The following is an 18055-nucleotide window of genomic DNA, read 5'->3' as shown; positions in this document are numbered from 1 at the left end:
TATAGTAGTTATATTCTTGTACATAGGGGGCAGTATTATAGTAGTTATATTCTTGTACATAGGGGCAGTATTATAGTAGTTATATTCTTGTACATAGGGGGCAGTTTTATAGTAGTTATATTCTTGTACATAGGAGGCAGTATTATAGTAGTTATATTCTTGTACATAGGGGGCAGTATTATAGTAGTCATATTCTTGTACATAGGAGCAGTATTATAGTAGTTATATACTTGTACATAGGGGGCAGTATTATAGTAGTTATATTCTTGTACATAGGGGGCAGTATTATAGTAGTTATATTCTTGTACATAGGGGGCAGTATTATAGTAGTTATATTCTTGTACATAGGGGCAGTATTATAGTAGTTATATTCTTGTACATAGGAGCAGTATTATAGTAGTTATATTCTTGTACATAGGGGCAGTATTATAGTAGTTATATTCTTGTACATAGGGAGCAGTAATATAGTAGTTATATTCTTGTACATAGGAGGCAGTATTATAGTAGTTATATTCTTGTATATAGGAGGCAGTATTATAGTAGTTATATTCTTGTACATAGGAGCAGTATTATAGTAGTTATATTCTTGTACATAGGAGCAGTATTATAGTAGTTATATTCTTGTACATAGGGAGCAGTATTACAGTAGTTATATTCTTGTACATAGGAGGCAGTATTATAGTAGTTATATTCTTGTACATAGGGGGCAGTATTATAGTAGTCATATTCTTGTACATATGAGCAGAATTATAGCAGTTATATCCTTGTACATAGGGGGCAGTATTATAGTAGTTATATTCTTGTACATAGGAGGCAGTATTATAGTAGGTATATTCTTGTACAAAATACACAGTATTATAGTAGTTATATTCCTGTACATAGGGAGCAGTATTATAGTAGTTATATTCTTGTACATAGGGAGCAGTATTATAGTAGTTATATTCTTGTACATATGGAGCAGTATTATAGTAGTTATATTCTTGTACATAGGGGGGAGTATTATAGTAGTTATATTCTTGTACATAGGGGGCAGTATTATAGTAGTTATGTTCTTGTACATAGGGGGCAGTATTATAGTAGTTATATTCTTGTACACAGGAGGCAGTATTATAGTAGTTATATTCTTGTACATAGGGGGCAGTATTATAGTAGTTATATTCTTGTACATAGGGGCAGTATTATAGTAGTTATATTCTTGTACATAGGGGGCAGTTTTATAGTAGTTATATTCTTGTACATAGGAGGCACTATTATAGTAGTTATATTCTTGTACATAGGGGGCAGTATTATAGTAGTCATATTCTTGTACATAGGAGCAGTATTATAGTAGTTATATACTTGTACATAGGGGGCAGTATTATAGTAGTTATATTCTTGTACATAGGGGGCAGTATTATAGTAGTTATATTCTTGTACATAGGGGGCAGTATTATAGTAGTTATATTCCTGTACATAGGAGCAGTATTATAGTAGTTATATTCTTGTACATAGGGGGCAGTATTATAGTAGTTATATTCTTGTACATAGGGGGCAGTATTATAGTAGTTATATTCCTGTACATAGGAGCAGTATTATAGTAGTTATATTCTTGTACATAGGAGCAGTATTATAGTAGTTATATTCTTGTACATACGGGGCAGTATTATAGTAGTTATATTCTTGTACAGAGGGGGCAGTATTATAGTAGTTATATTCTTGTACATAGGGGACAGTATTATAGTAGTTATATTCTTGTACATAGGGTGCAGTATTATAGTAGTTATATTCTTGTACATAGGGGCAGTATTATAGTAGTTATATTCTTGTACATAGGGGGCAGTATTATAGTAGTTATATTCTTGTACATAGGGGCAGTATTATAGTAGTTATATTCTTGTACATAGGGGCAGCATTATAGTAGTTATATTCTTGTACATAGGAGGCAGTATTATAGTTATATTCTTGTACATAGGGGGCAGTATTATATTAGTTATATTCTTGTACATAGGGGGCAGTATTATAGTAGTTATATTCTTGTACATAGGGGGCAGTATTATAGTAGTTATATTCTTGTACATAGGAGGCAGTATTATAGTTATATTCTTGTACATAGGGGGCAGTATTATAGTAGTTATATTCTTGTACATAGGGGGCAGTATTATAGTAGGTATATTCTTGTACATAGGGGGCAGTATTATAGTAGTTATATACTTGTACATAGGGGGCAGTATTATAGTAGTTATATATTTGTAAATTCAATATTTATTACATGGCCATTATTAGCATTATGTATGATCTTCTCATGTGTTCCTAGTATTTATCTGTGATACGTTCTGCTGCTATCTTCTTGTAATTTCTCTGCTCGCGGCTCCTGTTCCTGAGAGGTGTATACGCCAGTTTCCTCCGCCATGTAATATCCCGCTGTAGATGTTCCTGAATGATTTCATTGATTAAGTTTCCTGTGTGCTGAAACTTCTCTGCCCGGAATCCAAATCTAATACCTTAATTCAATTCTCACCTGATAAGGTTTCCTTGGAAGAGCCGAATCTATTGAACCCTCCATTTTCTGTGCATATCAGAGCAATGTGATAGAAATTAGCTCTGGCTGCTGTCAATATGTAGCGCCGCTCCATATTATTTTTAATCATGATGGGCGGATTGTGTTTTATGTCCTTTCATTATAACGCCAATTACAGATCTCTATTTCCATGCGGGTTTGTTGCACGTTTCCCTTGTGGCGGTGGCTTTATGCGCGGAGCGTGATTCTCTTTTATTCAAAGCCAATACGAGAAAGCTGAAGCACGCGCCGAAGAGCGGCATGAGCCATACGGATGCTACACCACTGAGTTTATTGATGGGACCTTACTAGCCAAGGATACCGGAGTGGGGATCCTCTGTATTAAGAAGGGGAGTTGTCCTTCAGCAGACAGGGATAGCCTGGTGACCGGCTCTCCAGAAGCTTCAACAATACTATGTTGTTGGGGTGCACTGTTTAGATTGGGTACTCTTCTGGGGCTGTTATTGGGGGCTCTCTGTTGGCACTGTTAATAGCAGGCGAGACTCTTCTGGCGCTATTAATGGGGTCTGTCAGTGGTCACTGTTTATAGGGATACTCTTCTAGCACTATTAGTGGGTGCTCTCTGTTGGCACTGTTTATAAGGGGTACTCCTCTGGCGCTGTTATTGGGGGCTCTCTGTTGGCACTGTTTATAAGGGGTACTCCTCTGGCATTCTTAGTGGGGGCTCTCTATTGGCACGGTTTATAGGGAGTACTCTTCTAGCATTAATAGTGGGAGCTCTCGGTTGGCACTGTTCAATGGGGTACTCTACTGGCATGGTTGGTAGGGACTCACTTTTAGCACTGTTTATTGGGGGGGGTACTCCGCTGCCAATTTTAGTGGGGTCTCTCTCTTGGCACTGTTTATTGAGGGGGGTTCTCTTCGTACTGGGACTGTTAGTGAGGGCTTTCTGTTGGCATTGTTTATTGGGGGTTACTCTTCTGGGACTGTTAGTAAGGACTCTCTTTTGGCAATGTGTATTGGGGGGGTACTCTTCTGGCAATTTTAGTGGAGGCTCTCTCTTGGCATTTTTTATTGGGGGGTACTCTTCTGGCACTGTTAGTGGGGGTTCTCTGTTGGCACTGTGTATAGGGGGTACTCTTCTGGCACTGTTAGTGGAGGCTCTCTGTTGGCATTGTTTATAGTGGGTACTCTTCTAGCACTGTTAGTGGGGGCTCTATTTTGGCATTGTTTATAGTGGGTACTCTTCTAGCAGAGTTAGTGGAGGCTCTCTGTTGGCACTGTGTATAGGGGGTACTCTTCTGGCACTGTTAGTGGGGGCTCTCTGTTGGCACTGTTTATTGGGGGTACTCTTCTGGCACGGTTAGTGGGGGCTCTCTGTTGGCACTGTGTATAGGGGGTACTCTTCTGGCACTGTTAGTGGGGGCTCTCTGTTGGCACTGTTTATTGGGGGTACTCTTCTGGCACGGTTAGTGGAGGCTCTCTGTTGGCACTGTGTATAGGTAATACTTTTCTGGCACTTTCATTAGGGGCTCCCTGTTGGCACTGTTTATTTGGGGTTCCTCTTCGGGGACTGTTATTGAGGGCTCTCTGTTAGCACTGTTTATAGGCGGTACTCTTCTGGCACTGTTAGTGGAGGTTTTCAATTGGCACTTTATTGGGGAGCACTCGTCTGGCACTGTTAGTGGAGGCTCTCTGTTGGCACTGTTTATTAAGGGGTACTCTTCTGGCACTGTTAGTGGGGGCTCCCTAATGGCACTGTTATAGCGGGCCCTCTTCTGGCAATGTTAGTGGAGGCTCTCTCTTGGCACTGTTTATTGAGGGGTAGTCTTCTGGCACGGTTAGTGGGGGCTCTCTGTTGGCACTGTTTATTAAGGGGTACTCTTCTGGCACTGTTAGTGGGGGCTCCCTAATGGCACTGTTATAGCGGGCCCTCTTCTGGCAATGTTAGTGGAGGCTCTCTCTTGGCACTGTTTATTGAGGGGTAGTCTTCTGGCACTGTTAGTGGAGGCTCCCTAATGGCACTGTTATAGCGGGCCCTCTTCTGGCAATGTTAGTGGAGGCTCTCTCTTGGCACTGTTTATTGAGGGGCACTCTTCTGGCACGGTTAGTGAGGCTCTCTGTTCGCACTGTTATATTGGCCACTCTTCTGGCACTGTTAGTGTGGGCTTTCTGTTGGCACTGTGCATAGGGGGTACGCTTCTGACACTTTTATAGGGGGTCTCTCTGTTGGCACTGTTATAACGGGCACTCTGCTAACAGAGAGCCCCCACTAACAGTGCCAGAACTGTTTATAGGGGAACTTCTGGAACTGCTAGTGGGGGCTCTCTGTTGGCAATGTTACAACAGGCACTTTTATGGCACTTCTACTGGGGTTCTCTCTTGGCAGTGTTATAGCAGGCACTCTCTTGGCAGTGTTAGTGGGGGTTCTCTGTTGGCACTATTTATAGGGGGCACTCTTCTAGCACAGTTAGTGAAGGCTCTCTGTTGGCACTGTTATATTGGGCACTCTTCTGGCACTGTTAGTGGGGGTTCTCTGTAGGCACTGATTATAAGGGGGTACTCTTCTAGCATGGTTAGTGGGGGCTCTCTGTTGGCACTGTTTATAGGGGTTACTCTTCTGGCACTGTTAGTGGGGGTTCTCTGTTGGCACTGTTTATAGGGGGTACTCTTCTAGCAGGGTTAGTGGAGCTTTCTGTTGGCACAGTTTATAGGGGGTACTCTTCTGGCACTTTTAGTGGGGGCTCTCTGTTGGCACTGTTTATAGGGGGTACTCTTCTGGCACTTTTAGTGGGGGCTCTCTGTTGGCACTATTATATTGGGCACTCTTCTCGCACTGTTGGTGGGGGTTCTCTGTAGGCACAGATTATAAGGGAGGTACTCTTCTAGCATGGTTAGTGGAGGCTCTCTGTTGGCATGGTTTATAGGGGGCACTCTTGTACAACTCTTAGTGGGGGCTCTCTGTTGGTGCTGTTTATAGGGGGTACTCTTCTGGCACTGTTAGTGGGGGCTCTCTGTTGGCATGGTTTATAGGGGGCACTCTTGTACAACTCTTAGTGGGGGCTCTCTGTTGGTGCTGTTTATAGGGGGTACTCTTCTGGCACTGTTAGTGGGGGCTCTCTGTTGGCATGGTTTATAGGGGTACTCTTCTGGCACTGTTAGTGGGGGCTCTCTGTTGGCATGGTTTATAGAGGGCACTCTTCTGGCACTGTTAGTGGGGGCTCTCTGTTGGCATGGTTTATAGGGGGTACTCTTCTGCAACTCTTAGTGGGGGCTCTCTGTTGGTGCTGTTTATAGGGGGTACTCTGGTAGCACTGTTAGTGGGGGCTCTTTGTTGGCATGGTTTATAGGGGGTACTCTTCTGGCACTGTTAGAGGGGGCTCTCTGTTGGCACTGTTTATAGGGGGCACTCTTCTAGCACTGTTAGTGGGGGCTCTCTGTTGGCATGGTTTATAGAGGGCACTCTTCTGGCACTGTTAGTGGGGGCTCTCTGTTGGTGCTGTTTATAGGGGGTACTCTGGTAGCACTGTTAGTGGGGGCTCTTTGTTGGCATGGTTTATAGGGGGTACTCTTCTGGCACTGTTAGAGGGGGCTCTCTGTTGGCACTGTTTATAGGGGGCACTCTTCTAGCGCTGTTAGTGGGGGCTCTCTGTTTGCATGGTTTATAGGGGGTACTCTTCTAGCACTGTTAATGGGGGCTCTCTGGTGGTGCTGTTTATAGGGGGTACTCTGGTAGCACTGTTAGTGGGGGCTCTTTGTTGGCATGGTTTATAGGGGGTACTCTTCTGGCACTGTTAGAGGGGGCTCTCTGTTGGCACTGTTTATAGGGGGCACTCTTCTAGCGCTGTTAGTGGGGGCTCTCTGTTTGCATGGTTTATAGGGGGCACTCTTCTGGCACTGTTAGTGGGGGCTCTCTGTTGGCATGGTTTATAGAGGGCACTCTTCTGGCACTGATAGTGGGGGCTCTCTGTTGGCATGGTTTATATAGGGCACTCTTCTGGCACTGTTAGTGGGGGCACTCTGTTGGCATGATTTATAGGGGCACTCTTCTGGCACTGTTAGTGGGGGCTCTCTGTTGGCATGGCTTATAGGGGGCACTCTTCTGGCACTGTTAGTGGGGGCTCTCTGTTGGCATGGTTTATAGAGGGCACTCTTCTGGCACTGTTAGTGGGGGCACTCTGTTGGCATGGTTTATAGGGGGCACTCTTCTGGCACTGTTAGTGGGGGCTCTCTGTTGGCACTGTTTATAGGGGGCACTCTTCTAGCACTGTTAGTGGGGGCTCTCTATTGGCATGGTTTATAGGGGGGTACTCTTCTAGCACTGTTAGTGGGGGCTCTCTGTTGGCATGGTTTATAGGGGGCCCTCTTCTGGCACTGTTAGTGGGGGCTCTCTGTTGCCATGGTTTATAGGGGCACTCTTCTGGCACTGTTAGTGGGGGCTGTTATGGCACTCTGACCCCCCCCCCCCGAGCGCCAGGTGGGGTGCCCTGAACTTACCGCACCCCACTGTCCCTGCCTACTTGCCTCGAGCTGGCTAACCCCAGGCGGACAACTGGACGGCGGTCCCTACCCTGGCTAGGGACCTGGCGACTGCACAGATGGACCTAACTAACGGGGGACAGAGTACCGACAAGAAAAGGCAGATGGAGTGACCAAACAGAAAATACTAAGCTTCAGGCAAAGCTGGAAAGGAGGCTGACAAGCAAGCTAGGGAACTGACTGAGCAGAACTGCAGACAGGACTGACTATTGGCTGACAGAACCAATAACTGGCAGTGAGCTCAGATCACTGCCAGTCTTTTAACTACAAGGCTCCGCCCAGGGGCGGAGAGTGGGAGGAGGCAACTCCTCCCACTGCTGCATAAGAAGGATGGAGGCGTGCGGGCGGCACCCTACGGGTGGACATGCCCATGCCGCCGCCCACCAGCCGCCCCAAACTGCCAGGAGAGCCCCGACACCAGAGCTCCAGGACGCCGGAGCGACGCGCGCCGACCTCGGGACCCCGCGCCGCCCTGCATGGTAACAGGGGTTCTCTGTTGGCATGGTTTATACGGGGTACTCTTCTGGCACTGTTAGTGGGGCCTCTCTGTTGGCATGGTTTATAGGGGTACTCTTCTGGCACTGTTAGTGGGGCCTCTCTGTTGGCATGGTTTATAGGGGGCACTCTTCTGGCACTGTTAGTGGGGCCTCTCTGTTGGCATGGTTTATAGGGGTACTCTTCTGGCACTGTTAGTGGGGCCTCTCTGTTGGCATGGCGTATAGGGGGCACTCTACTGGCACTGTTAGTGGGGGCTCTCTGTTGGCATGGTTTATAGGGGTACTCTTCTGGCACTGTTAGTGGGGGCTCTCTGTTGGCATGGTTTATAGGGGGCACTCTTCTGGCACTGTTAGTGGGGGCTCTCTGTTGGCATGGTTTATAGGGGGCACTCTTCTGGCACTGTTAGTGTGGGCTCTCTGTTGGCATGGCGTATAGGGGGCACTCTACTGGCACTGTTAGTGGGGGCTCTCTGTTGGTGCTGTTACTTGGGGGCTCTTTGACTGTTGTTGTAGGTTGTGTTCTGTATTTCTTAGGGGGAACGCAAGTCTTTCCGATGATGTTGATTCAGGCCACAAGGGGCTTCCACCACATTATGTAAAGGTTGTGTTACCTTTAAGAAGAAACTTAATTCCTGCTATAAAAAAGCCAACTTTATTGCATTTTTGACGGCAATCACGGAGATGTTCACACTGCGGCGGATCGTCTCATTTCTTACAGATTATTATTTACTACAATTGACATGGAATAAATCAGTTACAGATCCTAATAATGAAGATTTGTCGTCTTCCTCTGATTATCCAGCAGACTAGTGAATATTTCACCACCGCTGATTACAACGCGAAGCGTCCCGATCATTCCTGCTAATTTGGAAATATTGAGTTTATTTAGTCGCAAAAGCAAGAACCCCAAAAATTCTTTTCTGCAGAGCTGACAATCTAGTTCGCGGGCTCAGACTGAGGAGTATTTAAGGGGTTGTCTAAGATTAAGACTAAGTATTAGCTTTTTTTTTTTTTGCAAGCAGCGCCATTTAGTTAATGTATCTTATTGCAGTTCAGCCATGTTCAAGTGAATGGAATTTAGCTGAAATACCAGACACAACCTGAGGACCAGAGTGGCGCTGTTACTAAAAAATTTCTTAAAATGCTGAGTACAGGTGGTTTCATGTCTACTTTTTCTTCCATCCCCAAACTGAGCAGCTGGATGGAATGCGGGTGGACCCTATTGTAGTCATAGGGGTCCGCCTGGTGGAGATGGAACCACTTGGCCACAAGGATTCTCCTTTCCTGCTTCCTGAATGGAGCCACAAAGTGCAAGTGTGAAAGCCGCCTGGCTCTGCTCGCAGCCGTACTGCTGTTTAGTATCTGATGCTTTCACTCGTCACATCCCCGCCACAGCAGATTGTTTGATACATTGTGATAGTGTCCCTCTCACAGTAATAGCGCCATTGGTGTCTGTCGCACAGCATCAGAGACACTTAGCGACCTCTCACACTAATAGTGTCCCCCCCACAGTAATAGTGCCCCTTAGTATCCCCCTTACAGTAATAGTGCCCATTGTCAAACCTTTTGCAGTAGTAGTGCCCCTTAGTGACCCCCTCACAGTAATAGTGCCCTCCCATGCCACCTGTCCGTAATATTGGCACAGCATTTTTCCTCAGTGATAACTCCCCTGCCCAATAATGCCCTCTTTTATGCAGTAAAATCTAAAAACCGCCTATCCTCCTCTCTTTCAGTTCTTTGACTGTTCAGGTCAAGGTCTCTGCAGCCCCTCAGTCACTTCCAGGTAGCGCGATCATGTAATTGTTGCAACCAATCCGCGGTCTCGGCACAGTCTGAGGCCAGTGATTGTCCGCAGTGATCATGCGCTAGATGACGTAGTCACACTACCAGGAGGTAAGTAGGGGAGCGGAGTGGAGGATGCAGAAGAGGTGGGTATAGACTGTTCTTTGTTTTACTCCATTCCCCATTGCCTTTGCGGGACTTGTCTCCCAGGATGGCGGGACAGTCCCCAAAATCAAGGACCGTGCGGCTGGATCCCGGACAGTTTGGAGACGTGGCTGTAATAGAACTCGCAGTGCATCCACAATAGTCAAGTATTTGCAGTGGCCCAGATTGTGTCGTACCTGGATGTTTTTCAGCATGTTTCTACCGCCTTGTCTGCGCCATTGACGGGATTCAAAGTTGCAGATCTTTATTTCTATCGGACAGGACAAGCCCTTTATAAGACTACTGCATTTGTGTCTTTAAGATCTGAGCCGGCTCTCCCGTCTCCCGTCTCCGCGGCTTCTCCTCCCATCTATTCCTCTGTGAACGAGGGGGTTTTACAGTGAGCGAGCACAACGCCCCCGGTGCATTGTATTTAAAACTTAGCTGAACATTCATGCCATCTGCTCGCTTTCCACAGCTGAGACTTTTTGTCTGCGTTAAGCTGGCACAACAATGGCGCTGCCCCACCGCTGACCTTCAAGAGAGAAATACAAAGCTGGCAAATGGCCGGCATGGTTCCACAGCGATTCAGTGACAGACACGCGGCGCTATGTCACCCGCTAATGTCATCAACATGACGCCAAAGACCCTAAACCCCACCGTGTAAAAGAGCTCCTAACGTCCTCCAAATCCGCTGGCAGAATCTACCTAGACCGATGATTTATATGGCGGCCTAAGTAAAGAGCGCTGCGTTAATCAATCTGGCATGTCTGGCCAGTAAAGGAGGCAAAATGAGAAATCTACGTCAGCTCATAGGTGCTTCTTGAGTAAATTATAATACGTCCATAATAAAGCCACACACCCTTTTGCTAAGCCCCACCCACTTTTAGCAAAGTGATCAAAAAGTTACAATTATTTACACAACTTTGTGAGTAACATTATAATTCTGCTGCAGGTTTTTAAAGGGGTATTCCCAAAGTAGAATTTCATCACTTATCCACAGGATAGGGAAAAAATGTCTGATCGATCCCAAGAGTGGGGGTCCTGTGCCTCTGTCCTCCTCACTGCACCCCCTGTAGGGAAAAGGAGATTGAATGGACGGTAGTCAAGCATTTGTGGTGCCACTCTATTGATCTTCAGCGGGACTGCCGGTGATAGCCAAGTGCTTGTACTCGGCTATCTCTGTCAGCCCCATTGAAATGAATGGAGTAGCACTGTGCAAGCATGCTTGGCCATCGCTCCCTTGGACATCACTGTGGAGGGACCCTCATGCTCGGGATCAGTGGGAGAGTCAGTGGTAAGATCCTCACCGATTAGACTTTTATCACCTATCTTATGAACAGATAATAAAATTCAATTTTCTGAATACCCCTTTAACAAATACGCCTGATGGAGTCAAGTAAAATTCTGTCTGACTGCATTCATCACTTGAGGAGCTCAGGAGGTTACCATAGACAACTTATTCTAGGCCAACATGGCGTCTTTGATCGTGTGGCATGAAGAATGCAGTGGGACCTACAACTTGTAGAGACTGTGACCTAACAGCCACCGAAATCCCAAACTGTTGGATTTGTAGTAGCAAGTTGTATGCGTATAGACTCCAATACAAGAGACATCAGAAAAATTAAGAAGCCAAGATATGACCAACATCCCCATGAAGCAATTTCGAATGTTGATCACATCTCAAAAGTGACTCTGAAGGTGGCCATAAGCATTAGGCGATTTTAGCGAGTCCGGCCAATTATCTAATGTGTATAGTGAGGCCTCCCAACGCTCCATTGATGGAAGATGTAGCGTGAGAGAAAGCCACCCCCAGAGGTGTCCAACTACAGCTTTCTTCTCATGTGTGAATGTGTGTAAGGGTGCCAGGCAAAATAACTGTAGGCCGAAAGCGCATTCAGCCGACATCCATCTGATGTGTGAGGCCGGCAAAAGTCAAACTGACACCTTTCAATGTGGAAAAATGATGAACCTCTTAAAACTGAACTTCTTTTGTATTGTCAAGTATCTTCCTCAATAGAACCAGCGATCCACGGTGAAACTTTAAAGAGCTGCCCATTACCCAACACAGAATACGAAGGGGCTCAGTGAATTTGGCAGAGAAGGTGTGTAAGTGTCTGATGGGGTCACTCAGCTCATAAAAAGACAGCCGCCCTGCCTCATAATCCAGATACAGACCTAGTTTCTTGCAGGAAGGCTGAACTGGTAGCAGGACTACACGTGAGTCGTGTACAACAGAATACTGATTGCTCCATAGACGCAGTCCCCAAGACTTATCGTTGTGCCCAATGATGCACCTCTCCCCTTTCCTGTCTATAGTATCATAACTCATTCCCACACACCAGTCCCCTCCGGCTTTGCTGTCCACTTCCAAGAAATGTTCCCCTGAGGAAAAGTAATTTATGCTTAAGACTTGACAGGACTGAAAGGTTTTGGAGGTTGCCTGATGGTTTGGGCTTACTTCAGACCAGGAGGCCATTTGGAAGGTATCAGACACTGCTACATTCTTACCTGCAGTGTTTATATCCAGTAAAATGCCGGAAGCTGTAGGCTCCCTGAAACCCCTTGAGTTTGCCTCTTCAATAATTCTTCTCATGGCTCTGTGTATCATATAAGAAATGGGAAGTATATCCAGATCACCTATGGTATGCATATCATCTTCTGTACAGGTATCAATTTTACCTGTATTGTATCTGTAAAGCTCTTGATTTCTTAAGACTACAATTGGATCCCTCATCAGGCTCATCTGCTGAAAAGAAACTATTGTCCTATGCAAATCGTCTTTCTCAATTTCCAGGTGTTGGATCAGATCAGAGACTGACAGAGACATCTGCTCTTCCTGCCTGGAGATCTCACTGCAGACCACCTTCTCCAGGTCGTCAACCTGTCTCCTGATATCTATAAAGAGGCCAGAGATACTCTGATTTGTGGCCTGAGCTCTCTCATGGACATCCGTAATGTGCTTACACAAGGCCTCGATCCTGGATACATTTCCTTCCCTCTTTGCGAGCAAATTGTCTGATACATTTCGCAGCCACTTCTTCTTCTTGAGCAAAGCCTCATCTAGAAGCTCTATTTGATGTCCCTTATGCTTTCCGGTCAAGCTGCAAGATGCACAGATACAAGCAGCGTCCTCAATGCAGTAATATTCCAGGCCTCTCTTATGGATGTCGCATTTCCTGACCTCCAGGTTGGCGCTGGGCTCAGTGAGGACGTGTTCTGCTGCCTTGCTGTGAACTCTCAGGTGGTGATCACACAGCGAAGCCTCACACAGCAGACAGGATTTAGCAGCCGGTACAGGAGAGTGAATGCAGTAAGTGCAGAGGATCCCGGTGATCTCCTCCGGATCTGGCTGAGTAGACATGTCTCTCTCCACTGCGTCATAACATTTTTCGATGTTCTCTAACACCGGCCGCTCTGGAAACTCTTCTCGGCATTCAGGACAGGAATAAACTCCAGCCTCGTCCTGTGTATCCAGCACACGATGAATACAGACCCGGCAGAAGTTGTGTCCACATCCCAGGGTTACAGCGTCTATATAAGTGCTCAGACAGATGGAGCAGTTCTGCTTGCATCTCACATCGGAAGAGGCCATGACTGATAGCGGTTGCAAGAAATGGTAGTTTGAACGTTATATAAGGAGGGCAGGTGATCGCACGTCAGGGAGCAACGTGTCAAGTATGTGAGCAAGGTTCAATCCGCACCTCTCCCTGCTCAAGTATGTGAGAAAGTTCATTCTGCATAGGTGAACACTTGCTGCCTTAAACTTTATCCAACTCTAGCTTAAAGCTTGGGCTACACAGTGACTTTGGCCCTGATAAGGGGTCAAGTGACTTGAGCTTATTGTGTAGCCTTGCGATCTTGCACTTTCATTGACGTCAGTGGGGTGGTGGTGCAATTTACAAGCTGCCTCGACTCGCAGATTACAAAATTACATAAGTGAATGGAGAGGGGTGGGGGAGAGCGAGGAGTGAAATCTCCTACAGCCATCCTGGCTTCCCTGCTGTGCAGCAGCACGGGAGCGGGTACACACAGGGACGAGTGTCGGGCATCGTTAGCCTGACATTCATCCAGTGTAAATGGGCCTTAAGTCACACAACTGTGTATAAAAAGAGCATGTTAGAGAGGCAGAGTCTCTCAGAAGCAAAGATGGTCGGAAGTTCACCAATATGTGAAAACTGTGTCTAAAATTTGGTGAACAATCTCAGAAAAAATGTTCCTCAAATTAAAATGGCAAAGTCTGTGGATACCCACCATCTACAGTACAAAATATCATCAACGGATTCAGAGGATCTGTAGAACTTCATGCGCACAAGGTACGAGGCCGACGGTCCATAGTGGATGCTGGAGGTCTGCGGTCCTCAGGCGGCGCTGCATTATATACAGTCTGTAATGTAAATCACTGCATGGGCTCAGGAATACTTCCAGAAATCATTGTCTGTGAACACACCTCACCGTACAATCCGCTAATGTAAATTATAGCTGCATCATGCGGAGAAGAAGCCGTATATCAACACAATCCAGAAACGCCGGCATCTTCTCTGGACCAAAGATCATTTACAATGGACCGAGGCAAAAGGGAGAACTGTGCTGTGGGCAGATGAATCAAAGTATCAAATTGTTTTTGTAAACCCCGGATGCCGCGTCCTGCGGACTCAAGAGGAGAGGAACATCCAGCTTGTTATCAGAGCAGAGTCCTGCATCTCTGATGGTATGGGGGGCATTAGTGCCAATGGTACGGGCAGCGCACACATCCTGACAGGCACTATAAATGCTGACAGCATATAGAGGTTGTAGAAGAACATATACCCCATCCAGACATCTCTATCAGGGAAGGGCTTGCATAATTCAGCAACACAATGCTAAACCATAACTGCATTCATCACAACAGCATGGCTTCCCAGAAGAGTCCGGGGGTGAACCGGCCGCCTGCAGTCCAGACTGTCCACCAATAGAACCGGCCACCTGCAGTCCAGAACGTCCACCAATAGAACCGGCCAACTGCAGTTCAGACCGTTCACCAATAGAACCGGCCGCCTGCAGTCCAGACCGTCCACCAATAGAACCGGCCACCTGCAGTCCAGAACGTCCACCAATAGAACCGGCCAACTGCAGTTCAGACCGTTCACCAATAGAACCGGCCGCCTGCAGTCCAGACCGTCCACCAATAGAACCGGCCACCTGCAGTCCAGAACGTCCACCAATAGAACCGGCCGCCTGCAGTCCAGACTGTCCACCAATAAAACCCGCCAACTGCAGTTCAGACCGTTCACCAATAGAACCGGCCACCTGCAGTCCAGAACGTCCACCAATAGAACCGGCCACCTGCAGTCCAGAATTGCACCAATGGAACTGGTCACCTGCAGTCCAGACCATCCACCAATAGAATTGGCCTCCTGCAGTCCAGACCGACAACCAATAGAACCGGCCGTCTGCAGTCCAGACCGTCCACCAATAGAACCGTTCGCCTGCAGTCCAGACCGTCAACCAATAGGAAACATTTGACGCATTATGAAAGGAAAAATCTGGTAAAGCCGACGCGGGACTGATGAGCAGCCAGAATACTATGAGGTCTGACTAAGGAAGAGTAGAGGGAGATAATGACCTCACGTGATCTAGACTCTATGCTTCTCTTAATACATCCCAGAATTGTATTTGCCTTTTTGGCTGCTGCACCACATTGTTGACTCCTGTTCAGTCTATAATCTATTAGTATACCCAAGTCTTTTTCACATGTGCTGCTGCTTAGCCCAATTCCTCCCATTCTGTATGTGCTTTCTTCATTTTTCTTGCCCAGATGTAGGACTTTGCATTTCTCCTTGTTAAATACTATTCTGTTAGTCGTCGACCACTGTGCAAGCTTTTCTAGATCTTTTTGATCTTCTCTTCCCTAGTGTTAGCTATCCCTCCTAGCTTTGTGTCATCAGCAAATTTGATCAGTTTCCCATCAATTTCCTTCTCCAGATCACTTATAACAATGTTGACCACCACTGGGCCCCAGACAGAGCCTTGTGGTCCCCACTTGATACATTCTTCCACTTGGATGTGCAGCCATTTATGACCACTCTTTGAGTACGATCACTCAGCCAGTTGTGAATCCACCTAACAGTTGCCTTGTCAATCCCAGATTTGGTCATTTTTTCAATAAGTATAATATGAGATACTTTGTCAAATGCTTTACTAAGGTCACGAAAAGGACAGTCCAGACCGTCCACCAATAGAACCGGCCACCTGCAGTCCAGACCATCCACCAATAGAACTGCCCACCTGCAGTCCAGGCCGTCCACCAATAGAACCGGCCGACTGCAGTCCAGACCATCCACCAATAGAACTGCCCGCCTGCAGTCCAGGCCATCCACCAATAGAACTGGCCACCTGCAGTCCAGGCCATCCACCAATAGAACCGGCCACCTGCAGTCCAGACCATCCACCAATAGATCCGTCTGCCTGCAGTCCAGACCGTCCACCAATAGAACTGGCCGCCTGCAGTCCAGGCTGTCCACCAATAGAACCGGCCATCTGCAGTCCAGGCCATCCACCAATAGAACTGCCCGCCTGCAGTCCAGGCCGTCCACCAATAGAACTGGCCAACGATCAGTTTCCCATCAATTTCCTTCTCCAGATCACTTATAACAATGTTGACCACCACTGGGCCTAGCACAGAGCCTTGTGGTCCCCACTTGATACATTCTTCCACTTGGATGTGCAGCCATTTATGACCACTCTTTGAGTACGATCACTCAGCATGTTGCGAATCCACCTAACAGTTGCCTTGTCAAACCAAGATTTGCTCATTTTTTCAATAAGTATGGAATGAGATACTTTGTCAAATGCTTTACTAAGGTCACGAAAAGGACAGTCCAGACCGTCCACCAATAGAACCGGCCACCTGCAGTCCAGACCGTCCACCAATAGAACCGGCCACCTGCAGTCCAGACCATACACCAATAGAACCGGCCACCTGCAGTCCAGACCATACACCAATAGAACCGGCTGCCTGTAGGCCAGACCGTCCACCAATAGAACTGGCCACCTGCAGTCCAGGCCATCCACCAATTGAACCGGCCGCCTGTAGACCAGACCGTCCACCAATAGAACCAGCCACCTGCAGTCCAGACCGTACACCAATAGAACCGGCCACCTGTAGTCCAGACCGTACACCAATAGATCCGGCTGCCTGCAGTCCAGACCGACCACCAATAGAACCGGCCGCCTGCAGTCCAGACCGTCCACCAATAGAACCGGCCGCCTGCAGTCCAGGCCATACACCAATAGAACCAGCCACCTGAAGTCCAGACCGTACACCAATAGATCCGGCTGCCTGCAGTCCAGACCGACCACCAATAGAACCGTCCGCCTGCAGTCCAGACCGTCCACCAATAGAACTGCCGCCTGCAGTCCAGACCGTCCACCAATAGAACCGCCGCCTGCAGTCCAGACCATCCACCAATAGAACCGGCCACCTACAGTCCAGACCGTCCACCAATAGAACCGGCCACCTGCAGTCCAGGCCGTCCACCAATAGGAAACATTTGACGCATTATGAAAGGAAAAAACTGGTAAAGCCGATGCGGGACTGATGAGCAGCTGGAATGGGACATTCCTCTCCCAAAACTCCAGCAATTGTCTCTACACTTCCCGGAGGAGGGGGCGCCACACAACGGCAGCCATGGCCCCGCCAAACTTTTTTAGATTTGGGGTTGTAGAGACATGACTCAGCAGACCGCATCACACCAAAAAGGCTTAGATACAACAGCTTAACAGACAGCATCACACATAATATCCTTACAAACATGACTAAGCAAACAGTATCACACATGATAGGATCAGATCTAGTGGCTCAGCTGACAGTGTCATACATGACATGCTTAGATACACAACTCCCCAGAGAGTATCACAATGATGATAGGCTTAGATATACTGCTTAGTTGACTGTATCTCACATGATTGGATTAGATACAGTAGCTCAGCAGAAAGCATCACACATGATGATAATAATCTTTATTTGTGTAGCGCCAACTTATTCTGCAGCGCTTAGATACACCCTCAACTGAAAGTATTATAGATGGTAGGTTTAGATACACAGCTCAGTAAATAGAATCACACACGCTAGGCTTAGATATTGCAACTCAGTAGACAGTATGATGATGGGCTTAGATACACAGGGGAGCAGATGTTATCACACATGATCAGCTTAGATACAGAGCTCAGCAGACAGTATCACATGATAGGCTAGGGTTGGGTTCACGACAGCGCTTGCTTTCCATTTTCCAGCTCCATTATGGGTGTAGAAAAGCGTATTCGCTGCACAAACGCGTCCGTTGGAACTGAGCGGCGCCGAACGCACGCCAGTGACTACAATGAGGTCTTTCTGGCTTCTGTTATACTATCCGGCATTTTCACGGATGACGTAACGCAGCATTCTGCGCTCTTTTACTGGTCAACACTGGAGTCCTCTTATGCCTTAGATACAATAAGCTTAGATACACCACTCCGCAGATGGTATCTCACATAATCAGCCTAGATACATGGCTCTGAGGGTATCACACACAATAGGCTTAGATACTACAATGAGCAAGCAGCACCACACGGCGTT

At 47.1% G+C, this 18055-nt stretch overlaps 2 protein-coding genes across 2 annotated transcripts in view; one reads left to right on the top strand and one right to left on the bottom strand.

Annotated features, from left to right (window-relative positions):
• Positions 1-18055, top strand: part of LARGE1 (LARGE xylosyl- and glucuronyltransferase 1) — a 446230-nt gene that overhangs the window by 374958 nt on the left and 53217 nt on the right. The gene's annotated exons all lie outside the window — the stretch shown is intronic.
• On the bottom strand, positions 11167-13054 carry LOC136610095 (E3 ubiquitin/ISG15 ligase TRIM25-like). Its single transcript, XM_066589360.1, has one exon. It carries the CDS (start codon positions 13052-13054, stop codon positions 11435-11437), a length of 1620 nt encoding a protein of 539 aa, XP_066445457.1. The 3' UTR covers positions 11167-11434.

Source organism: Eleutherodactylus coqui, chromosome 2 (assembly GCF_035609145.1).
Source record: "Eleutherodactylus coqui strain aEleCoq1 chromosome 2, aEleCoq1.hap1, whole genome shotgun sequence".
Lineage (NCBI taxonomy): Eukaryota > Metazoa > Chordata > Amphibia > Anura > Eleutherodactylidae > Eleutherodactylus > Eleutherodactylus coqui.
Note: the sequence above shows the minus strand (reverse complement) of the source record. Positions and strands in the feature narration are given on the sequence as shown.

Coding starts and splice junctions, on each gene's coding strand:
- LOC136610095 (XM_066589360.1), bottom strand. CDS start 13,054: ATGGCCTCTTCCGATGTGAGATGCAAGCAGAACTGCTCCATCTGTCTG.